Here is a 19,482-nt window from a genome sequence, read left to right as displayed (position 1 = left end):
CATTTCATGCAATAACTTGGCAATTATCACATGCTGCCAAGACAGCAGCATGCATATATACACGACAGCCAACGAGGGTTCATTTAAAATTCAAATATTTCAAAGGATTTTAAGGGGTATATTGATTGTGTGAGCTGTTAAGATGAGTGCTGCATTGATATGTTAACATTGATAAATGTTACAAAAGTGTTAAGATTTCGAAATGATTGTCAAGCATTCAAATACTGTTAAATTCCAATGCTAACACTGCAAATGTTAAAAGACCGTTCAGCAATGTATTTTACAATCAAATGTTAACACTGCAAATGTTACGAGACTGTTAACGTTGAAATGCCTGTTACTTTAACATTGACAGAATCGCTAATCCTTTACATTTTACTGTAGTAAACATAACATATAAGTGTTATGATAAATGTCGACATTTCTCACATTTTGTTACTATTGCAATTATTAACACTGCTTTAAATATTTGGCACAAGCAAATGCTATTAAACTCTAAGCTGGACGAATGTTAAGCTAACAGTTATTGATAATTTTTTCTTCAAAATAGTTAGTCTGCTTTAAATTGACAACCAGTCGTTTATAGGGTATTTTAGCTGACTAGCATTCGCTTTAATTTAATTGCCTCACTCGCCCCAACCGTTTATTGTTATTGCAATCTGTGCGCTTCTTTATTAGCACGGGGCAGCTGTCACGAACGCGACCTTTATCACCAGCACAAAGATAAAAATGTTCATTATCATGTCAACTAGGGCGACAGCAGTCGCACCCAGACAGCCCAACACCTTTAACAGACCTATAGAAATATATATATGTATATATATATATATATATATGTATATATATATATATATACAGAGTGTTTTTTGTCTGCCCTCTAATTGATCAAAGAAATTGAAAAGACTTGATAAAATAAAATAAGATAAAATGAAAAATAAAATAAAAAAGTTATCTCAACTTTTGCCTGAACAATTTTCACGGCAACTTAAAGCCGCTTAAGAGCTACTTAGGCGTGCTTTTGGGGTGTTTGGCGGCGCGGGAGAGGGGAGTCGGGCGGAAGGTGTTAGAACTTATGCCTGAGTGGGTTCTCGGGCGGCCTATGCAAAGGGCAAACCCCTTTGCCCCTTTGCATCCTTGCACCTTTACGCCCGCCGCCGTCCGACTGGCCCAACTTTTGCCGCTCATTAAGATGCATTGCATAGCAGGCAGCAGAAGTCAAGGGGCGACTATTGCACTGTGTGAGGGGGCGTGCCAGTATGCATTATGTTTCCCGTTATGCGGCAGCTGATAATAACGCAAAAGTTTTTCCACGGCTCAACTTGATTATTAAGCATCCCGCGTCTCTTCCCCGCCCTGGCCCGCTCGCTAGACAACCTGGCAAAAACTTGGAATTGTTAGTGCGTGTTAAGGATTTTGCATTAATTATCTGCACACAGTGCGAACAACTTTAATTAAGTCATTATGCAATTGCATACGACAAACTAATTAAAAATGCAATTAAAGATGCAACTCATGCGTGCGCAAGTGTGCGTGCGTGTGCGTGTGTGTGTGTGTGCGTGTGTGTGTTTGTGTCTAGTTCAATGCCACAAAAAAAGATGACAAGGCAAAAGAAAACTCTAAATGCAAACTAATAAATGCAAAATCAATAAACTGTAAAATCAAAAGCCAAGCGATAAGAAAAACGAGCAAAACACACACTCACACATGATGTAAGAAAGGAAAATAGACATTCCTTTCAATTGGATTATCTCGTTCTTGCCGCCCCTAGTGGGCGTGCTCAGAGTTTGCTGAAGAATCTCTTTCATGTCCATATAAAAGCAAAAATAATTTCGCATAAAATCAATATACTCTTTTTGGCTTTGTCAACAGAGTGTAGAGTTATACAACTTTTTTTTTCCTTTGCTGCCATAAAATGATAAAATACATGTGCCCAAAACTTTTGCCAGCATTTTATGGGTACGCGAAGATTTACCGTTTGTTCAATAATCAAGTTTAACCTTTCGTCAAAAAAAAAAAAAAAAAACCAAAACAAAAAAAAAACAACAGCAAAAATATAAAAATAAAACTTTTTGACCCGTGCGAATAGTTTTTATTGCAAGCATTTTTTTTATCTCTAGTTTTTTGTAAGGACTTTAGCAAAAAGTGATAAAAGAAACGAAAAACAGCCGCAGAAGAACTTATCGATCAGCGTTTTGTGACGTCAGCTGTCCAATTTGGATTTCAAATGTAGCGCGTCGTTCAGTGCGAACGTCAGTTTCGTCAAGTTCGTTAAGTTTGTCGCTAAATTGTTTGTCCATTGTGGCCAGAGCTAAGACGAGCTATTTCTTTTGCTTATTGTTGCGGTTGTTGCTGCTGCTGCTGTTGTTATTGTTGTTGTTGTTGTTGATGTTGTTGTTGCTGTTGTTGTTGTTGTTGTTGTTGTTGTTGCTGTTGTTGTTGTTGTTGCTGTGGTTGCCGTCCTCTGTGTTTGTAATTCGCATTGTCAACGCTTGCACAATTGAGCTCAAGTGCTCGCCCCTTGGCGAACTTGCCAACCTCTCCTCCAGCAAAACACCCCTCCCCCACCCCATCTAGTCCTGAGCTTGAGCTCAGAACAAGTTTAAATGTCTTGAATGTCGAGCGGCGCAATTGTTTGACCAGCTAAGGGTGGTGGGAACGCGGTGGGTGTGCACAATAAAAGGAATAAGCTTAAACTAAGTTTGCTTATGAAGCTCATGGAGCCACATTTCTTTGTGGCTTCATCAAATTAAACACGTATACATTTCGTACGCACTGTGGTTTATTTTATATCAAATTAAATGCGTCCACAGTGCGTATGAGCACTGTGGTACGAGCATTTAGTTTATATAAAATTAAATACGTATATATTTCATACGCACTGTGGAACAGACATTTTTTTATATAAAATTAAATACGTAAATATTTCATACGCACTGTGTTACAAGAACTTATTTTGTATTTAACTAAATAAGTATATATTTCATACGCACTGTTGCCTGTAGCTCGTTTCCTTAAATTTTTAATTATTTGTTGTATTTTGTAGAATATAATTCGCACTATTTTGAACGCTATTTTTATTATAAAAGCCAACGGACGTTTATTGTGCTCGCTCGAACAGCTGCTAGACAATGCCGGAGAGTGCAATTGTATGGAACTCCCAACTGACAACCCTCAAAGGCTATTACCATTATTTTATCTGACGCTCACAGTTTAGCTTTTGCTTTCCTTCGACTTTATCTTCCGGCTCACTTTTTACTTTTTCCTTCTTTTTTTTGCTCATTCTTGTGACCACATTGAGTCGCATAATTCACAAAAAGTTTATAATCAAAAAAGAGAGAGAGAGAGAGAGAGAGCGAGAGGAGAGGAGAGGGGGGTGGCAGCCAAGAGACTGGACAAGGACACCAGGGCAGCTCTGTTTGGAGCAAGTTAACAGCTAATTTAATTTTCCGCACAGCCCGAATAGCTGCTGTTGCGAATTGGAGCATGCTTCATACCAAACTAAACATTGGCCCACACAAATTAAGAAAAGCCCTGTCTAAGCAGTTGGAAGAGAGAACTGTGTAACTAGTTGTATATTTTATTGAATCCAGTTTGAATGTTTGGCTTGTCCTGGCCTGGCCTGGCCAGGCACTGATTGTCGAGCCTTCATTTTGAAAGGACTGCACACTGATTGCCATTGGGGAACAGGTGCTGTTCGTGGAGAATTGTTGGCCAGGGATATGCCTGTAACGAGGTCAGCCCTAGACACGGCAACAGCAAACAAAGAACAGAAGCCAAGAGTCAACTCAACTTGACTCAAGCTCAAGTCGAATCGAGTCGAGTCGAGTGCTGCAGCCTCAGCACAAAAAAAAAACAACTATTAAGAGCGCTTTGGATAAGAGTTCTCGTCTAGGAAATGCCCTGTAACAAGCACTCGACTTAAGTTCTCTATTTTTGTGTGCAATAAATGAGAACTTACATACTACATAGTTTTCCCACCTCTAGCTCACACAAACCCAGATTGGTGCTCAATATACCTTGACTATAAATCGATATTTATCGATTTTTACTAAAGCGAGTCTCAATCGCCACCTTCTGCCAGTTACAGCCCTTTTCCCAAGCACTTGCTACAGGGTATTTAAATATATGACAGTGACTAGGAGCAGTTGCTTTGGCATTGTACAAAGAAATAGAACAGAATAACAAGCCAAAAAAAAAACAAGAAGAATAAGAAAAACAAATGAACTAAAACTGCACACGTAAGATAAACACAAGTAGTTACAGCTGGCCGACCACAGGGGGCGCCAGTGTGTGCAGCGGGTACTTCACTTTTATGCAATTGAATCCCGCTTGCTAAACATTTAACAGCTCAACTTTTGTGGCAGCCAAGCGGGCAACGGCAATTAATCAGTGGCACGTGGCAAGCGGCACGCCCAAGCGAATGTGCTTCCCTATCGTTTGCACGCGCACAAATTATGGGGCAACATGGACAGCGGCCAACAAAGACAGCAACAATGTAACAACAAGAATTGCGGCGATAAAAATGCGCGTTGCCACTTGCAACGTGTTGCCAGATTGTTGACGTGACTTTTTCGCCTCTCGTCCAACGTGAGCATGTCTGTGTGTGTGTGTGTGTGTGTGTGCTCTTTTTTGCACTTGTTTTTGTTGTGTGCTGTAAATGCAACAATGCGGCAACTATTTTGATATTTTCCGTTAAATGTGCAGAGTTTTTTGTGCAAATTACTTGAACAAATACATGAACCGATGAGAATGCCGCTGCCGCTGCTGCTGCTGTGGATGCTGATGATGATCATGATGATGATGCTGTTGTTGTTGGTATGTCAGAAGAGGATACTACGGCTGGCAGGAAATTGCGTGCAACACTTGTGACACTTTGCGAAAGTAATTAAGTGTGAGCGAGAGAAAGTGTGTACAAAAAAAAAATGGTTATGATTTAAATTTGATTATAATTGCACTCATGCAATTATTGAAATATAAAAGAATAGCAAAGTGTCCTTATTTGTTTGAACAGAATAAAAAGAATAGCACTTTACAGCACTTATTTAAACGAACTGTTACACAACACTTCAGCTCGCCTAGCTTTAGCGAGCACACACACACACACACACAGCGATCAATTAATCGCATCAGCAAAAATCGCACATGTCACACAATTTCCTTTTATGACAATTTCCCCATACCCTTCGTTCAGTTTGCGGCTGTTTGTCTTAACCACACGAGACGCTGGCATGCTGCGGCACCCAACCCCTTAAAAGGGCAAGCATAGATAGCTCAATTAGTAGACAACAATTGTCTTAATTAAAATCGGGTGTATTTGTATTTGTATTTTTGGGTGTCAAACATAGTTTCCCGCCGGCTGTTGTCAGAGCAACGTTTTTATTCAGCTCAACTTTAAGCCAAATAGAGTTTATTCATATAACAAATATAACACTTAAGAGCTGTCAAAAATCTGTCATAACTGTCAAATTGCGGTTAACATTTCGTTCAATTTAACCTTTAAAGTTGAGGGTCACACTTCATATGACAATGAAATGTGAAATACATCAAATTAAGTTAAATCAACAGTACAACAATAAACTTTAATTAAATGTTGTGTTGATTTAATTTGTACATTGTAAAGTTAAGACGAAAGAAAAAAGCGTGGTCAAGCTTTGTTGAATGTTGTGGAAAAATGCCTGCACTCGACATACACACAATATTTAAAACACAATTTTTTTTCTCTTATTTAATCTCATTTTAATACACAAAACACTTTTGGCATGCTTCAAGCAAATGAGGAATAGCAAAAACGTAGAGAATTTTCCCCGTGCCTAATTAAAAAAATAAATAAGAGAAAAAAAAAACATGCTACGCATTTTTTTAATAGATGGAGAAATTCCTGAAATGTTGACAAAAGAGGGAAATTTTCGCTGACTCTTAAACAAGCCATTGAGGTTAGGGTCGTCGTGCACAGGGTGAACAGGTTGAAAGTAATCACAACAAAGGTGCCAAATATGACAATGGACGGCGCCAAATGGTAGGGGAAAAGGGCGACTGCACAGCTAAAAAAAAATGCTTTGTAATCAGCTTAGGCTTGAGTTTGAATGATTTGTTGGGCTTCGTTTTAGGTTAACTGTTATGTATAACAGACCTTTAAGGGTTGCCAATGTCGGTTATGGGCTGCCGCTGGGGTTATGTGCTGGCTAATCTGTGGCTCCTACATAAGCGAGCTTTGCACGTGTGACCATTTTTTTCTTCGTCCAAATTAAGTCATTTGTCAGAGGCAGTTAGAAGCGCGGGCTCTGCCGGTGTGGCCAGCTGTGCTATGGCTTGTTAGGTTATGTACGTAAATAGCATTAGATGCGAGCAATTTCACGGCTGGACACGCTGGGCGACTGTTGATGTCTGAAAATGCATTTAATTAACTTTAATTTGTTTTAATTAAAACTTGCAAATGCTTTGCGACGCTGCTCATTAAGTGTATGCTGCCCAAAATGGCAACGTTAACGTGCTGCCCTTTGAAACAAACACAATATATATAAATATGTAATATACAGACATGTGCATTTGTGTGCTAAGTCCCCCTAATCCTGAGCAGCAACAACAACACCAACAGCAACAACCGAGCGCAAAGAGAGATAACATTAAATATTGTTAAATGGCGCCCGGCTGCATTTTAATTACATTTGCATAAGATGCAGCTTATCTAAGCAGAGGCAGCGACAGCAACAGCAGCAACAACAGCACCCAGTTAGCAGTTTACGTTTACATATATTGCCGCTTACAGCGGCCGTTTACAGTTAACGGTTAACAGCATGCAATAATATTCTTTTTTTTTGGCATGCATATTCAAACAATGTTGCCAGATTGGTGTTGAGGCGAATTAAGAACTGCATTTAATGTTCTTAAGAAAAAGTGTGACAGCTAAGAAATGTTATGACACACGTCAGTGTAAATAAACAGCTTAATGTCTTAATTCCAAATGTTTGACATCAGATTTAACAGCACAAAAAGGACTAACTGTTAATCATAGTCTGGTAAAGTTTCTAGTTAAGCTGCAAATTCCCAAAACAAAATATATGTATAATATTTATAACTTAGCTTAGCTTATTATAATGTTAATTTATACATCTTCAATTTTGCCGTCTAACTTAAGTCTGTTCCCATTTTCAAATCTCTTTGCAGGTAAATTAATCAACTTTGCACCCAACAACAGCTGCTTGCGGCTTTGAGTCGAGTCGGTTTGGTACTTTGACTGCAATTTCTGCGACCCTTCCATTTGCCAGGTAAAACTTTAATTACTTTGGCGCTAAAGTTCAGCGCACTTAACTTTGTGCAATCCACAAAAACTTTAAGCCGCTTACCAAATACGATTAACAAAAACAAAATAAAAAAAAAAAAAACAAAAAGAAACCTTTAGAAAAGTGCACCAAACAAGCGAAACGAACTTTTTGTTCCTATTTCGTTTTTACTTTTTTTCGGCTCAATAAACAAAAACTGCAAAGCAGAGAGAGAGAGAGAGAGAGAGAGAGATAGATAGACAGACATCTGCTAAAAAAAATAAAAGGACTACAAAATTTTTGCAAAAATATGCAGGACTAGAATGTGCACACACAGATAGTAAGAAGATTTGTAGACCAAAGAACAAAAGAGCTACAAATCAAAAATCTCTACACAAATGTATAACAGAAAGTTAAACACATGCCTGCATAAAACTGGGCAGCACTTAAAACTCTATTGCAAAATACTCAAATGGCACTGCAAAGGTTTAATTTTGCTCTTACGCCTCTAGCAGGAAAAAAAGGTCATAATCGGATTGTGCTAATGTATGTTACAGGTATGCAACAACACACAAAATCCTGCCGAATATCACTTCATTTCATATCCGAAACAAAAAAAAATGTATTTTACAAATAATTTTGTAGCTCAGATTTTGTGCTCGGTTTGTTTCATTTGCACAAGAAATTTCGCATTGAAATGTAAAAATGAAATAGCGAATCGAATCACATCCTATGCGTTCGAATGGCCAATGTGACCAGATAAGCTGCAATTCCGTTTTCACATTTGAATTGACTGTGTGGAAACGGCGAAAGAATAAAAAAAAAAAAAAAATAAATACAAATTCTAATAGTTGTTTTCATATGCATAAAATATTTGCTGTTTATATTCGTATTTAGATTGAATCTGGTTTTTATTGACCAAATGCTGAAATTGTGCGCACATTTTGTGCATGCAGTTGTGACTTCTTCATGTGGAATCAACTAACTGAGCAATAAAATCAATATTTTCGAATATCTATTGTGTGTTGCCGCCACTGAATTAAATTCCAGCAGGGGAAACAAAAATCTCTCGCATTTTGCGTTATGTTTGAGCCAATTCATTCGTACAAGGCTCCAATTCGAAATTCCCTTTTTGCTGGCCATAAGCTGAGCCTTGAACCATATGCTTCGCAGCCGAGGCCCAACACGGGCCATATATCCAATTAAAATCGTTTACAAATAAATATAAATATATATAATATATATCGGGTAGGCGGGTAACTAGTTTTTTAGAGTACGAACCGATGTTTTCAATAAATATATATACACTAAAACCGTATATTTAAGAATTTCCCAGTAGATATCGATTTTCCGAGTCAATATTCAATATATCCCTTCAAGAGAATTTGATAAGTAGAGACTCGAGCATAAGCCTAGCTGCATTAATGAAAGGAACTGATCTTGGAACCGGAACTTAGGCGCGGCATTGATTCAAAACATGAACCCTTTTTGTTTTTGATACCTTTGCACTTTGCAATTCCCATGGCGTTGCAAACGAGTCTGGTTACACTAAAGTTGTATTCTATCAGACTTGGCCACACTTTGGAAACCTCATATCATTTGGCCGTAGGAACAGCAGCCGTAAGAAACCAATCACTATTCATTAAATCAATATAACAGTGTGTTAAAATACGGTCACATAAAATACAATTTAATGCTTAGCAGGCTGACTAACCAGGCCATGGAGTAACTCAGACCTAAAGGTCGGACGAGTACATATTTTAAAATACGGGCCACAACAGGAGCATAAACAATATTTATAGTTGCTTGACGAGTGGGCGTGGCAACTATACAGCCCAACATAACGACTATGAATTTGCGGCCATAAAAGACAAACATTGTGGCGCAGCTGTGTGCCCACTCTCTCTCTCCTTTCCCTTCTCTCTCTCTCGCCATCTTACACTCTCGCTCTGTCTCTTGTTTACAGTGGACACTGCTGTTAGTCGAGACAGTCTGCAGCATTTTATTAACATTGCGAAGGATTCGATCAACATTTGAAGCACATTTCAATGGTTTTTATAGCAAAACAAAGAACATCAATCAAATGGCCAAATATTATTGACAAAACATGCGGCACGCCCGTCCGACCGTACCGGATGCGAATTCTACATCATCTTCTCCTTTTATTTATACAAAGCATAAAATGGGCCATGAAATTTAGTGACAAAGCACAAAAACTTGCAATAAATGCGTGTAACATGCATACACTCAGAGAAATATGGAAGAGTTTTGCACTCAAATAAGAAATTTCTAAGGAAACTTTTATTTGAAGCTATTTTTTTATTATTTCGAAATGCCGAGTACTTTGCTTAAGGGCAGAGCAAACTTTTTCGATATGAGATTAAATTAGCCCTTTTATGATTTCTATAAATAAGATAAAGAAATCAGAAGAATGCCTCGTTTCTCTTAGTGTATATGTAACTGGGCGTGCCGCCGCAAACTAGGCTACAATTTTAATGTCAAATTGACAAAAATAAAGCACAAGACGACGCTTAAAGATGCTCTAAGTGTTGCCTATGCTGCGTAATGGTTTGATAAATTGAGCTAAAAAATTGATTGATGCCCGGCGTCTACTCCATGCCACTTGCCACAGAGTCCATCGGCAGGCGTCTGTTTTCAATATAACTAAGCGCAAATTGCGTTCGTGTCACTGTCGGTCAGCATGTCTATAAGTCAAGTTGTGTTCACAACTCTCACTTGCAGCCTCCATACCCCATCTCTCTCTCTCTCGTGCTCATCCCTGCGCGTCACAGCATAAATCAATCTAATTATTGCGAATTTAGCAAATGCGTCGACGTTTTGCCGCACTGCCAAGAGCGAACTAGCCTGCCACACGCCTGCCTAGCCTAATGGCCATTCGAGTACTACTATAATTATCCACATTTGTTTTCTGACTTCTCATTTTTTTATTGTTCTACGTTTGTCTCTCTTGTCGTTATTTACACGCACAGCCCGGGAAACACTTGAGCCAAGGTCAAGACAGCGTTGCCAGACAGATATGAAAAAAGGAACGCAGCAGCGCAGCCAGTGTTGAGTAATTTATATAAATAGCATACTAATTTATTTGGCACCCGGCCCGGCTCCATTAGTACCAAATCATGACTTTATGGCAAGCATTTAAGATGTGTTAGCCAAGATAGAGCTAAAAGAAAATAGAGAAATCTTCTTCTTCTCTTACACGCTGTTAACAAGCGCCAAGGAGTGTATTAGTTTTGTCTATTCTAGACCAGTTCTTGATTTAGACTTATTTATATCTACTTCAGATGTCTTGGCCACTTTGAGTCGCAAACATGAATGTAAGGGACATTTCCTCAAGGCCGCAGCTACTATAAAGCTGTGTACAGAGAATTGGCCTCCTCTGCTCCTCATGAAAACCCCTTAGTAAATTGTAAAGGAATTGTACATCCTAAGCTCTGTCAATTAATGCAACTTCCATTTTGCGTGTTCTTCGAACCAAAAGAAATTTAAACCTTAGCAGCTTCTACTTTGCCAAAACTTTACACAAGTTTCTGTTCCCTTCAACTGGCCCACTCTCGATGCTTGCCACCTTTGCTGCTTTGGCAGCTGTCGCAGCCAGCAACTAGTTGTAACAAATAAATATCCTTTGAGTGTTCGCTGCGTTGCCTTGCAAGCAAGGCAGGTCAGTTCATTTTGCCGCCTGTCAATGCAAACGCAACCCCAAAACAAAGTTTCGCCGCGCTGAAAGATACAATTTAATGCTTGACTGCGAGTTGTGTGGCACACAAACTCATTTCGCCAATTGGACAGTTGCCTCGAATATGGCGCCGGGCGGTAAATCTGCCATGCGAGGCACGCGTTTCGGTTAGTTGGCCAAGAAGTTGGCAGTTGGTCCCAGCTGCTGTTACCTGCTGCTACCTGTTCTAATGGATAGTGTAACCAATCAATGCGTAAGCGTTCAAAACATATGCCAACTGGCAACTTGGCAGCACTCCTCATTCACCGCACTCTCCGCACTCTCCACTCTCCACTTTGTAGATGCTATTAAAAGTTTGCACAAAGTTTCGCACATAATTTAAACTATGACTTAGATGCCGCTACCTGAAGAGGCGTTACCCGCGGCTGCCCGTTTAACATGATTAGTCACCGGTTAGTTTTTGGCTGGCAGCAGCTGGTTTGTGTCCCCGCTGATGATCTAGCACTTTAGCACTTTATCACATTTCCAACCATTTCCCATTGCGCTGCGTTTCGCACAGTATTTTTGGCCAAATCAGCGACGCATAAGTGACATCCAATTGGAATTGGACAAGTGCCACAAAGTTTTGCGTAACTCCATTTACTTATCTAGCTCAACAGCTGAAATAATCATTCAATTTCAACAAAGTTAATATTAGTTTAATACTTGGCAAGGTGTTGTAAGGCGGCATAAGCAAGGCTGCTTTCAACAGTATGGAAATGGCATTACCATTTATCGAAATTCAAACTAACTATTGGTTTTAATTCGCTTTCTTTGTGGCGCCCTGTTAGGGGCTGTTAGATAAACATTAGTTAGGCGAAAGGCTTAACAGTGCTTGCGTCTGTTATCATTTTGCAAATGAATTTTAGCATAACAATGTACAGTGTTGTAAAGTGGCATAAGAAACGCAGCTTTTTAGAATAATTACATTACTTATCTATATTCGATTTGTTACGATGATAAATAAAATTGGTAAGCCAAAAAAAAAGCTTGAGGCGCGCTGTTAAGAATTAGATAACTTTACAATTACAGCGAAATGTCCATAACAGTCTATTCGACTGTTAGCTTAACTTTATGTTAAGTAATTGCCTCTGTTATCATTCATAGCATGAATTAAAGTTAAAAATACTAAATTTAAAGAAAGCTAGGCATTCAATGAGTAAAACTTTAATATACAAGATTATCTATATCATATATTTAACTATGTTTAATAGATATTTTTCAAGAAAAAACCTTAATATGGTTAAAATAGACAAAGTATTCTACCTACAAAATAAAACCCTATTCAAATAACATTGCGATGCAAACTACAATCAACCCGGTTTATCTTAAAATTTCTAGTGCAATCAATATGTTTCCTTCGATGTTTAAATTTCATAGTTCAATAAAAAGGTTCTCTTCACAATTTAAATTTCCCAGTACACGCAAAATATCTCACGTAACACACGCTCTGTACTTGTTGCTAAATTTTAGCAAATTGCTGTTATAAAATTGTTCTTTAAAATTTGGAAATATTAAAGCGCTGTCATAAATCATGAGCTTTCACCGCTGTTGCTCATTTATCATTATACACCTGGCTGTGTTTTTGTTGTTTGAAATGCCATTAGCAATTAATTTGTTGATATGCGATGCCGAAATGTGTGGGCTTCATAAATAATCGAAAATGCTGTACGTTTCGCGTACGTGACAAAAATGGTTAGTTGATTTTCCATTAGGGCTGTTGCGTTAGCTGAATGAAGGGTATGCGCTCAGTTGGCGTATCCTTGACGTCCTGTCAATTGATTTTAATGACTTTGAAGCTGTCGCTGGCACATAAACTAATTAAAACTGTGCTACGGCTGCTTTCGTTGACTTTGTTGTGGACGCGGCTAGGAACAGGAGCCGGGGCAAAGACAGGCGCAGGGTTTGAGACAGTTTATAATTTGTCTTCGTGGCAAACTTGGAGCGGGCGAAACGGCGCAACCTATGCTTGACCTAATATTTTTGTATCAATAAAAACAAATCTTAAATTTACACTTTGTTAGCTTTAACCAACTGTGCTACGTATAATGTTGAACTTGAATGTGTGCACTGTGCAGTTATTTGGGCTTAAATGCAAAATAGGGCGAAAAAGCCTCAAAAACCGCAAACATGACAATCATATACACGAATATTGAAGAGGGTTTTATTGCAAAAACTGAATACCAAATGCAAACGAAATGAAAAAGAGAGGCAGCGAGAGTGAAAGAGCGGGAGAGAGAGAGAGACACACTCAGAGAAAAATTTTCCCTCTTGTAAAACGCATGAGCATTTGTTAAATAAAGTACACTATTTTACTCATTTATTTATAAATACTTTCAATTGAAAAAACAACACCTTTTGGTTAAGAAATTTCGCCCGTTTTGTTCAACGTCGGTTGTATTCGGTTTGTGTAAGAAGAGAATGGTTGATTTCTCTGAGTGTAGAGAAATGAAAACCGCAACAACATTGTTGCACCTCGCATGTTGCATAAATTTTGGAGCGCACTGTGTGTGAACAGCTGTTGGACAGTGGGGCAGGGCACAGGCAGGTCCTGGCCGCAATCATAAAAAATCAACGAACCAGCCAAGCGACAAATGCATTTTCAACCAGTTTTACGACCAACAGCCACAAAACAGAGCAGAAGCAAAAGCTGAAGCAGAAGCAGAAGCACCAAGCAGAGGACAGTTTTAAGAATTGCAATAAAACATTTGCAACAATTTAGATGCCGTTAGCAGTAAGCAGTAAGCAGCCAGCAGTAAGCAGTTGCAGTGGCAGTTGCAGCTCTATATATACACATTTGATATCTACTTGGACATGCAGTTAGCCGAGTTTATTGCCAGGCCACATTAAGCGCCATTAATGGCCCACACATTTCCGCTTCCGTTGCTCAAATGCTGGCCAAGAGATTCGTGTTGTGATTTCCTTTAGACATTGTGTTAGCAAGATTTGGTTTCAGACATAAAGTGCGAATGCTTCCACATCGACGGCAAAAAGAGTGTAATGCGGTCAAGTTGCCAATTAGCTCTTGGCGATAAAGCCATATAAATAGATCTACATTTGATTTCATGTACAACCCAACCTTATCTGTGTGCCTTTCTTTATTTTTTCCTTTTCCACTTGGTATGCAACACAAATGACATATCACATACATTTTTGAGAATAAGTTTGATATTAATGGGTTGTCAAGCAAAAGTCTCCAAAGAAAAGTTTAATGCCACTGGAAAATAAATTTCCCAAAATGCCGTCTTGAGCCAATTTACAACATACAAGGTACTTACAATGAAAATATGAGTTTATCATTCAGTCTGCCAGTCAGTCAATCATTTAGTCAGCTAGTCGAGCAAAATAGTTTTATTTATTGGAATAAGTCCAACCAAATCCCTTTAATGTCTGGCAACTAAAGCATTCGATTTGCAACTGAGAGAAAAGACAACGAGAGAAATTGATTCCTTTGCTTTTTGAACGCTCGCAACTATTGAATATCATTTAAGCTCAATCAAGTGCAAGAATTGACGATAAACTTTGGCGACAGGCAAACCAACAAATAAGTAGGGAAATTTCTAAAGCAAAAGTCGTTAGAGACATGCTCTAACAGAAATGTTAAAATTATAGAGCAATGCTTAGATTAACATATTTTATATATAGCCAGCGTTATGTAATGTAACAGCATAGATTAATGTTTTCAACATTTTTTATACAATTTGACATATTTAATATATTAAAATATGTTGAGCTATTTTATAAGTGAGAGTATTACATCTGGCACATAAACAGTCGAGGAGCGCGCAAAATTGTTAAAGAAAGCGTGCAAAAAATATGGCAGCTGCGATTTTGATGTGAAAACACACTTACACACATACACAGGCACACACGTGTATTGATATGCGTGCGTGCACACGCGAAAAAGTAGCGCATAAATTTTGCGATTCTTGAAAGGAGCGAGCGGAAGTGGGGATTCGGGCTAGCGCGAGTGTGGCATGTGCAGCAAAGCGTAGCAACTAAAGATGGCAACTGGGCAAATGGAACACTATTTATTTGGGCATACACACACACACACACACACACACTCCAACACACACACGTGCTGAGACCCTGGAAACAGCTGTGACACATTTTATGTGAGCTAAGTAAGTGATAAAGTTCAACTTTGATTTTGCCACTCTCTCAGGCTTGACTCACATTTCTGCCGCACGCCCCACACACAACCGCCCCATCGAGGTGCAGCCAACCCAATGTCAATTTTTATGGCAGTCTTTGTCATTGTTGCTGCCATTGTCAAGCGTTTTCGATTTGTAGCACTGCTCAAATACAGAATACAACACGCAAAAGCAAGTGACAAAGCGCAAAGCTAGGAATTTTATTTGTTACCCCCGCTCCAAAAGTTGGAACAGCTGGAACAGAACTGTCAGCAACTGTTAAATGCAGCTCATGAAAGTACCTTTAACGGTATTCAAAATGTTTAAAGCTTAATAGCTGCTATTCATGTTAATAAAGTATATCTTCATTGTTCAATTACAGGACTTTATTCAAATTTAACAGAATATGTAAACATTTAACAGCTGCTGTTTATGTATTAATAGAAAATCTTTATTTGGATTTGCAACAGTCAGAAATACGCTGTATCCTGTAATCTAAATCCTGTAAACTTAACTGCTGTTAATATAGAACATTTTTACTTTGATTTGTGTAAGAAATCGCCTTCGATCCCAAAAAAATGATCACAGAAATGAATAAACAACACATTTTTCGTAATTGCAATTTTGAATTATTGTCCAGTCGGGGGCTTTTTACCAGAACACTCGCAACTATTATTTTATGCCGCCTGGCGGCTTGATAAGTTTGTGGTGAATTCAATAAAATTGATCCCAGCTGAATGCCAACATTTTCGGGCTTTAATCAACAAAGCTGCACGATATAATGCGAAAATAACTCATGCTTTTTTAATATTGTACTCTACTGTTTTATTGATATTTGCTTGTGTTTTATGTATTTCCTTCCTTCCTCTTATTATTTTTTTTTTTTAATTATTTCCTCATAAAAAGCAATAATAATTTGATTCGCTTTCATGTCAGAGCTCAATGGAGTTTCGCGGCATGTGGCATGCGGCAAAGAATCTGCTTCAAATAACATGCATCATGAAAATTTCATAACTTAAACGTCAACTTTCAATAAACATGGCAACAAAAACAACAACAACAACTCGGCTTGCTGCTTTACCTACCATAAAAAAGTAATAAACATACATTAATACATATGCACATACTTTTGTATGCGTCTGTGTGTGTGTGTGTGTACGTGTGCGTGTGTATGTGTAAAAGAAGAAAAAAAATGAATTTTGATGTAATAAAGTCAATGAAGAGAAAAATGTTGCGGGGATATCAATATATAAAAAAATATTTGTGCACATATGTGACAGGCGACGGTATTGAAAAAGAAAAATATTGGAAACTGTGCAAATGTGTAACAGTTAATGCGCAGACAATGGGCGTGGCATAACAGTCATAAGCGACAGCTTACATTTAAATGCTGCTAATTACAGCAGGCAGCAGCATTTGCCGCCCAGAGCAATCCGTTTACTTTTCTGCTGTTCTTTAATTCCCATTAATCCCATAAATAATCACAGAAAAAGTGGTAAAATTAAAGAATTTTTAAGGTTTTTTTCAGTACATTACATATTTAAATATGCGAAAATTGAAAAACTCAACTGAAATTTCGTGAATTAGTTCTGGCAACAAAAAATTAAATTGAAAAACCCTAATTGTTGTATCTCAAAAACCTTGTTTATATCTGTTTCACAACACTGAGCTTCATTAAAAAAGTATGTTCCCAACATGATATTAATTTGACATTCTGCTACAGAACATTTATTTAGCATTCTGTTTAATGGCAGCTGCTAATTAAACAATAAATATTAAAGGAACCACCTATGTAAACTGGCTGTAAATGTAATGCCATATTTACGTTCTGTTAATGAACATTTAATTAGCATTCTGTTAAATTTAGCTGCTGCCGTCTTAACGCCAAATGTTAAAGCTAGCAGCTCTGTAAACTGGCTGTTAATTAGCAGCATAATATAACAATTACATTGTATATAAACATGACATATATTTAAGCACTTCTTTTAACAAGTTTTAATTAAAATGTCGTCACATTGAATCAGCAGATACAGGTCAGTTGACAATTAGAAATGTCTTGCCATAAATTTCATTATGCATTGGCTCAAACATTTGCCAACCCACACACACACACACACACAAACACACAAGGACGGATCATATCGCACATACGCTACGTACGCCCAGATGCAGTCTCAGAATTGTCAACCTACTAACTAAACGTGCATAATTCTGGTTAGATAAGAAGCCAGCAAATGCAAATTACAAATCCAAATACGCACACACCCAAATATATGTATGTATGTGTATGTTATATATTATATGCATATAATTTTGTTAAACAGACATCTTTCTAGTCTACACATACAGATGCAGCTAATAAGCTGTTTGTGTGACCTATTTGATGGGCAGAGTTTGTCAATGTGGCACAGAAATTTACAAATCTTTTGCTTGGTCAACTTTTGCCTCTTGCAGCTCTATTCGAAATTTATTTAATTATAACAGCTCCGTAGTTGTTGTTATTTCAACAATTATAAATGATTTATGTAATTTACTTGCCACTCGACCGTGTGTTTGTCTCGCTCTCTCCCATTCGTCTTGTCTGGGCAACAATTGTGTCTTACAGCAGTCGCTTGCATGGAATTGTTGGCTTTGTTAAGTTGCTTATTAAATAATTCATGGCTCAGGTGACAGCTGAGAAACCTTAGAATGCTTTAATAAGTCTTTGCTAGCTTAAAATCATAAATAAATAAATTTAAATAGAAGGCAAGACGTGACTCTACAGTCTACAGATAACTCTACAGTTATCTTAGTTAGTTTATCGTGCGCTTCTGTTAAACTAACTTGTGTATAAAAGTTATCATGCACTTTACGCTTGTCAGTATCTGTTCAATAACAGTGACATTTCTGTTTAAAGGTCTGTAACTATTGTTATGTAAATAGTCTTATGTTATTCCACTATAAGCTAAAGCATTAACAGAGGAAAGAGATATGATATAGAAATACAAATACTATCAATAAAATTGATATTTTTTCTAACAGTACTCACACATTTAACATTTATTTAACACACACACTCACATTAACAGCCACTAAATTTGTTATTTACTTGAAACCAATCCCCTAACTTTAATGCAATTGAAGTTGTCATCATAAACACATAAATTACATCATCACACTCAGCAGCAGCAGCAGCAGCAGCAGTAAGAATTGGCGAGATGTAAACAAAAAGAAACCAAGACTATTTCAACTATTTAATATGCGAAACGCGTCAACAGCTTTTACACACCCCTCAGAAGAGTCACAAATAAAACTGAAAAGCAAATGATTGTCGGACGCGTCGAATGGAAGGCGTCAAATTGTTGTTGTCTCACAACTTTTTGCGCTTGGTGTAAAATTTCCATTCATTCGTGTCTGGTACGTGATAATTGCATACTTTTCGCAGACATTACATTTCCAAGTACCAAACCGCGCGCGAAACTTTTCGCTGCCTTAATGATTTAAAATAACGCAAAGAATCTCCCTGAAAATAATGTTAAATTTCTATTCTTTTCCACAAAACGAAAAAAAAAAAAACAGTCACCAAATTCATACGTATTGGCATTGCCGATAAGAACGATAATCCACCCTATTTCGACAAATCGCTCTACGAGGCGGAAGTGGACGAGAATGAGGATATACAGCACACAGTGCTGACAGTCACGGCCAAGGATCACGATGAATGTAAGTAGTATGCCAAGACACACAACATATTTCGCATAGAACACATTTCTTTTGGCTGACTAATATGAATTGCTAACAATTATTTTCCAGCTTCACGTATACGCTATGAAATCACCAGCGGCAACATTGGCGGCGCTTTTGCTGTTAAAAATATGACGGGTGCCATTTATGTGGCCGGCGCTTTAGACTACGAAACGCGACGCAGGGTAAGTTTAACATACATATTTATGTGATATATATAATTTTGTATATACATTTATGTTTGATATACGCAAGGGTTCAGTCAATTGTAAAATTTGCTTGTGTCGCATTAAATAAATTGAATTCCTACCGGGTTTTTGCCACAGTGGATACTCCTATAAAACACACATACTTTAATATGCATACGAGCATATCTGACATACAAAAAAGTCAAGTAGGACACACAAGCTGATATATGCATATAACTTAATCAAAACTGGCATACAAATAACCCCGGTAGAAGACACAAGCTGCTATATACTGTTATATGCATATAAAATAGGCATAACTGCAATACAAATAAGTCCAGTAGAACACACAAACTATTATATGCATAACTGGCGTACAAATAAGCCCAGTAGAAAACACAAACTGATATATGTGTAAAACCTAACTGGCATAAAATTCGTGT

General features: G+C 37.8%; 1 protein-coding gene and 1 long non-coding RNA gene across 5 annotated transcripts in view; one reads left to right on the top strand and one right to left on the bottom strand.

Moving 5' to 3' along the window:
* LOC115760241 overlaps positions 1–19,482 on the bottom strand; it is a 141,559-nt gene that overhangs the window by 13,358 nt on the left and 108,719 nt on the right. The gene's annotated exons all lie outside the window — the stretch shown is intronic.
* Positions 1–19,482, top strand: part of LOC115760238 (neural-cadherin) — a 120,460-nt gene that overhangs the window by 77,090 nt on the left and 23,888 nt on the right. For all 4 annotated transcript variants that reach the window (XM_030701492.1, XM_030701491.1, XM_030701494.1 and 1 more), the window contains exons 11-12: positions 18,687–18,830; positions 18,921–19,036. In XM_030701492.1, the coding sequence (XP_030557352.1) occupies positions 18,687–18,830; positions 18,921–19,036 (260 nt within the window). The remainder of the gene's footprint in view (positions 1–18,686; positions 18,831–18,920; positions 19,037–19,482) is intronic.

The sequence above is a fragment of the Drosophila novamexicana genome, unplaced genomic scaffold (genome assembly GCF_003285875.2).
Source record: "Drosophila novamexicana strain 15010-1031.04,08,12 unplaced genomic scaffold, DnovRS2.1 tig00000387-arrow-pilon, whole genome shotgun sequence".
Taxonomy (NCBI): domain Eukaryota; kingdom Metazoa; phylum Arthropoda; class Insecta; order Diptera; family Drosophilidae; genus Drosophila; species Drosophila novamexicana.
Note: the sequence above shows the minus strand (reverse complement) of the source record. Positions and strands in the feature narration are given on the sequence as shown.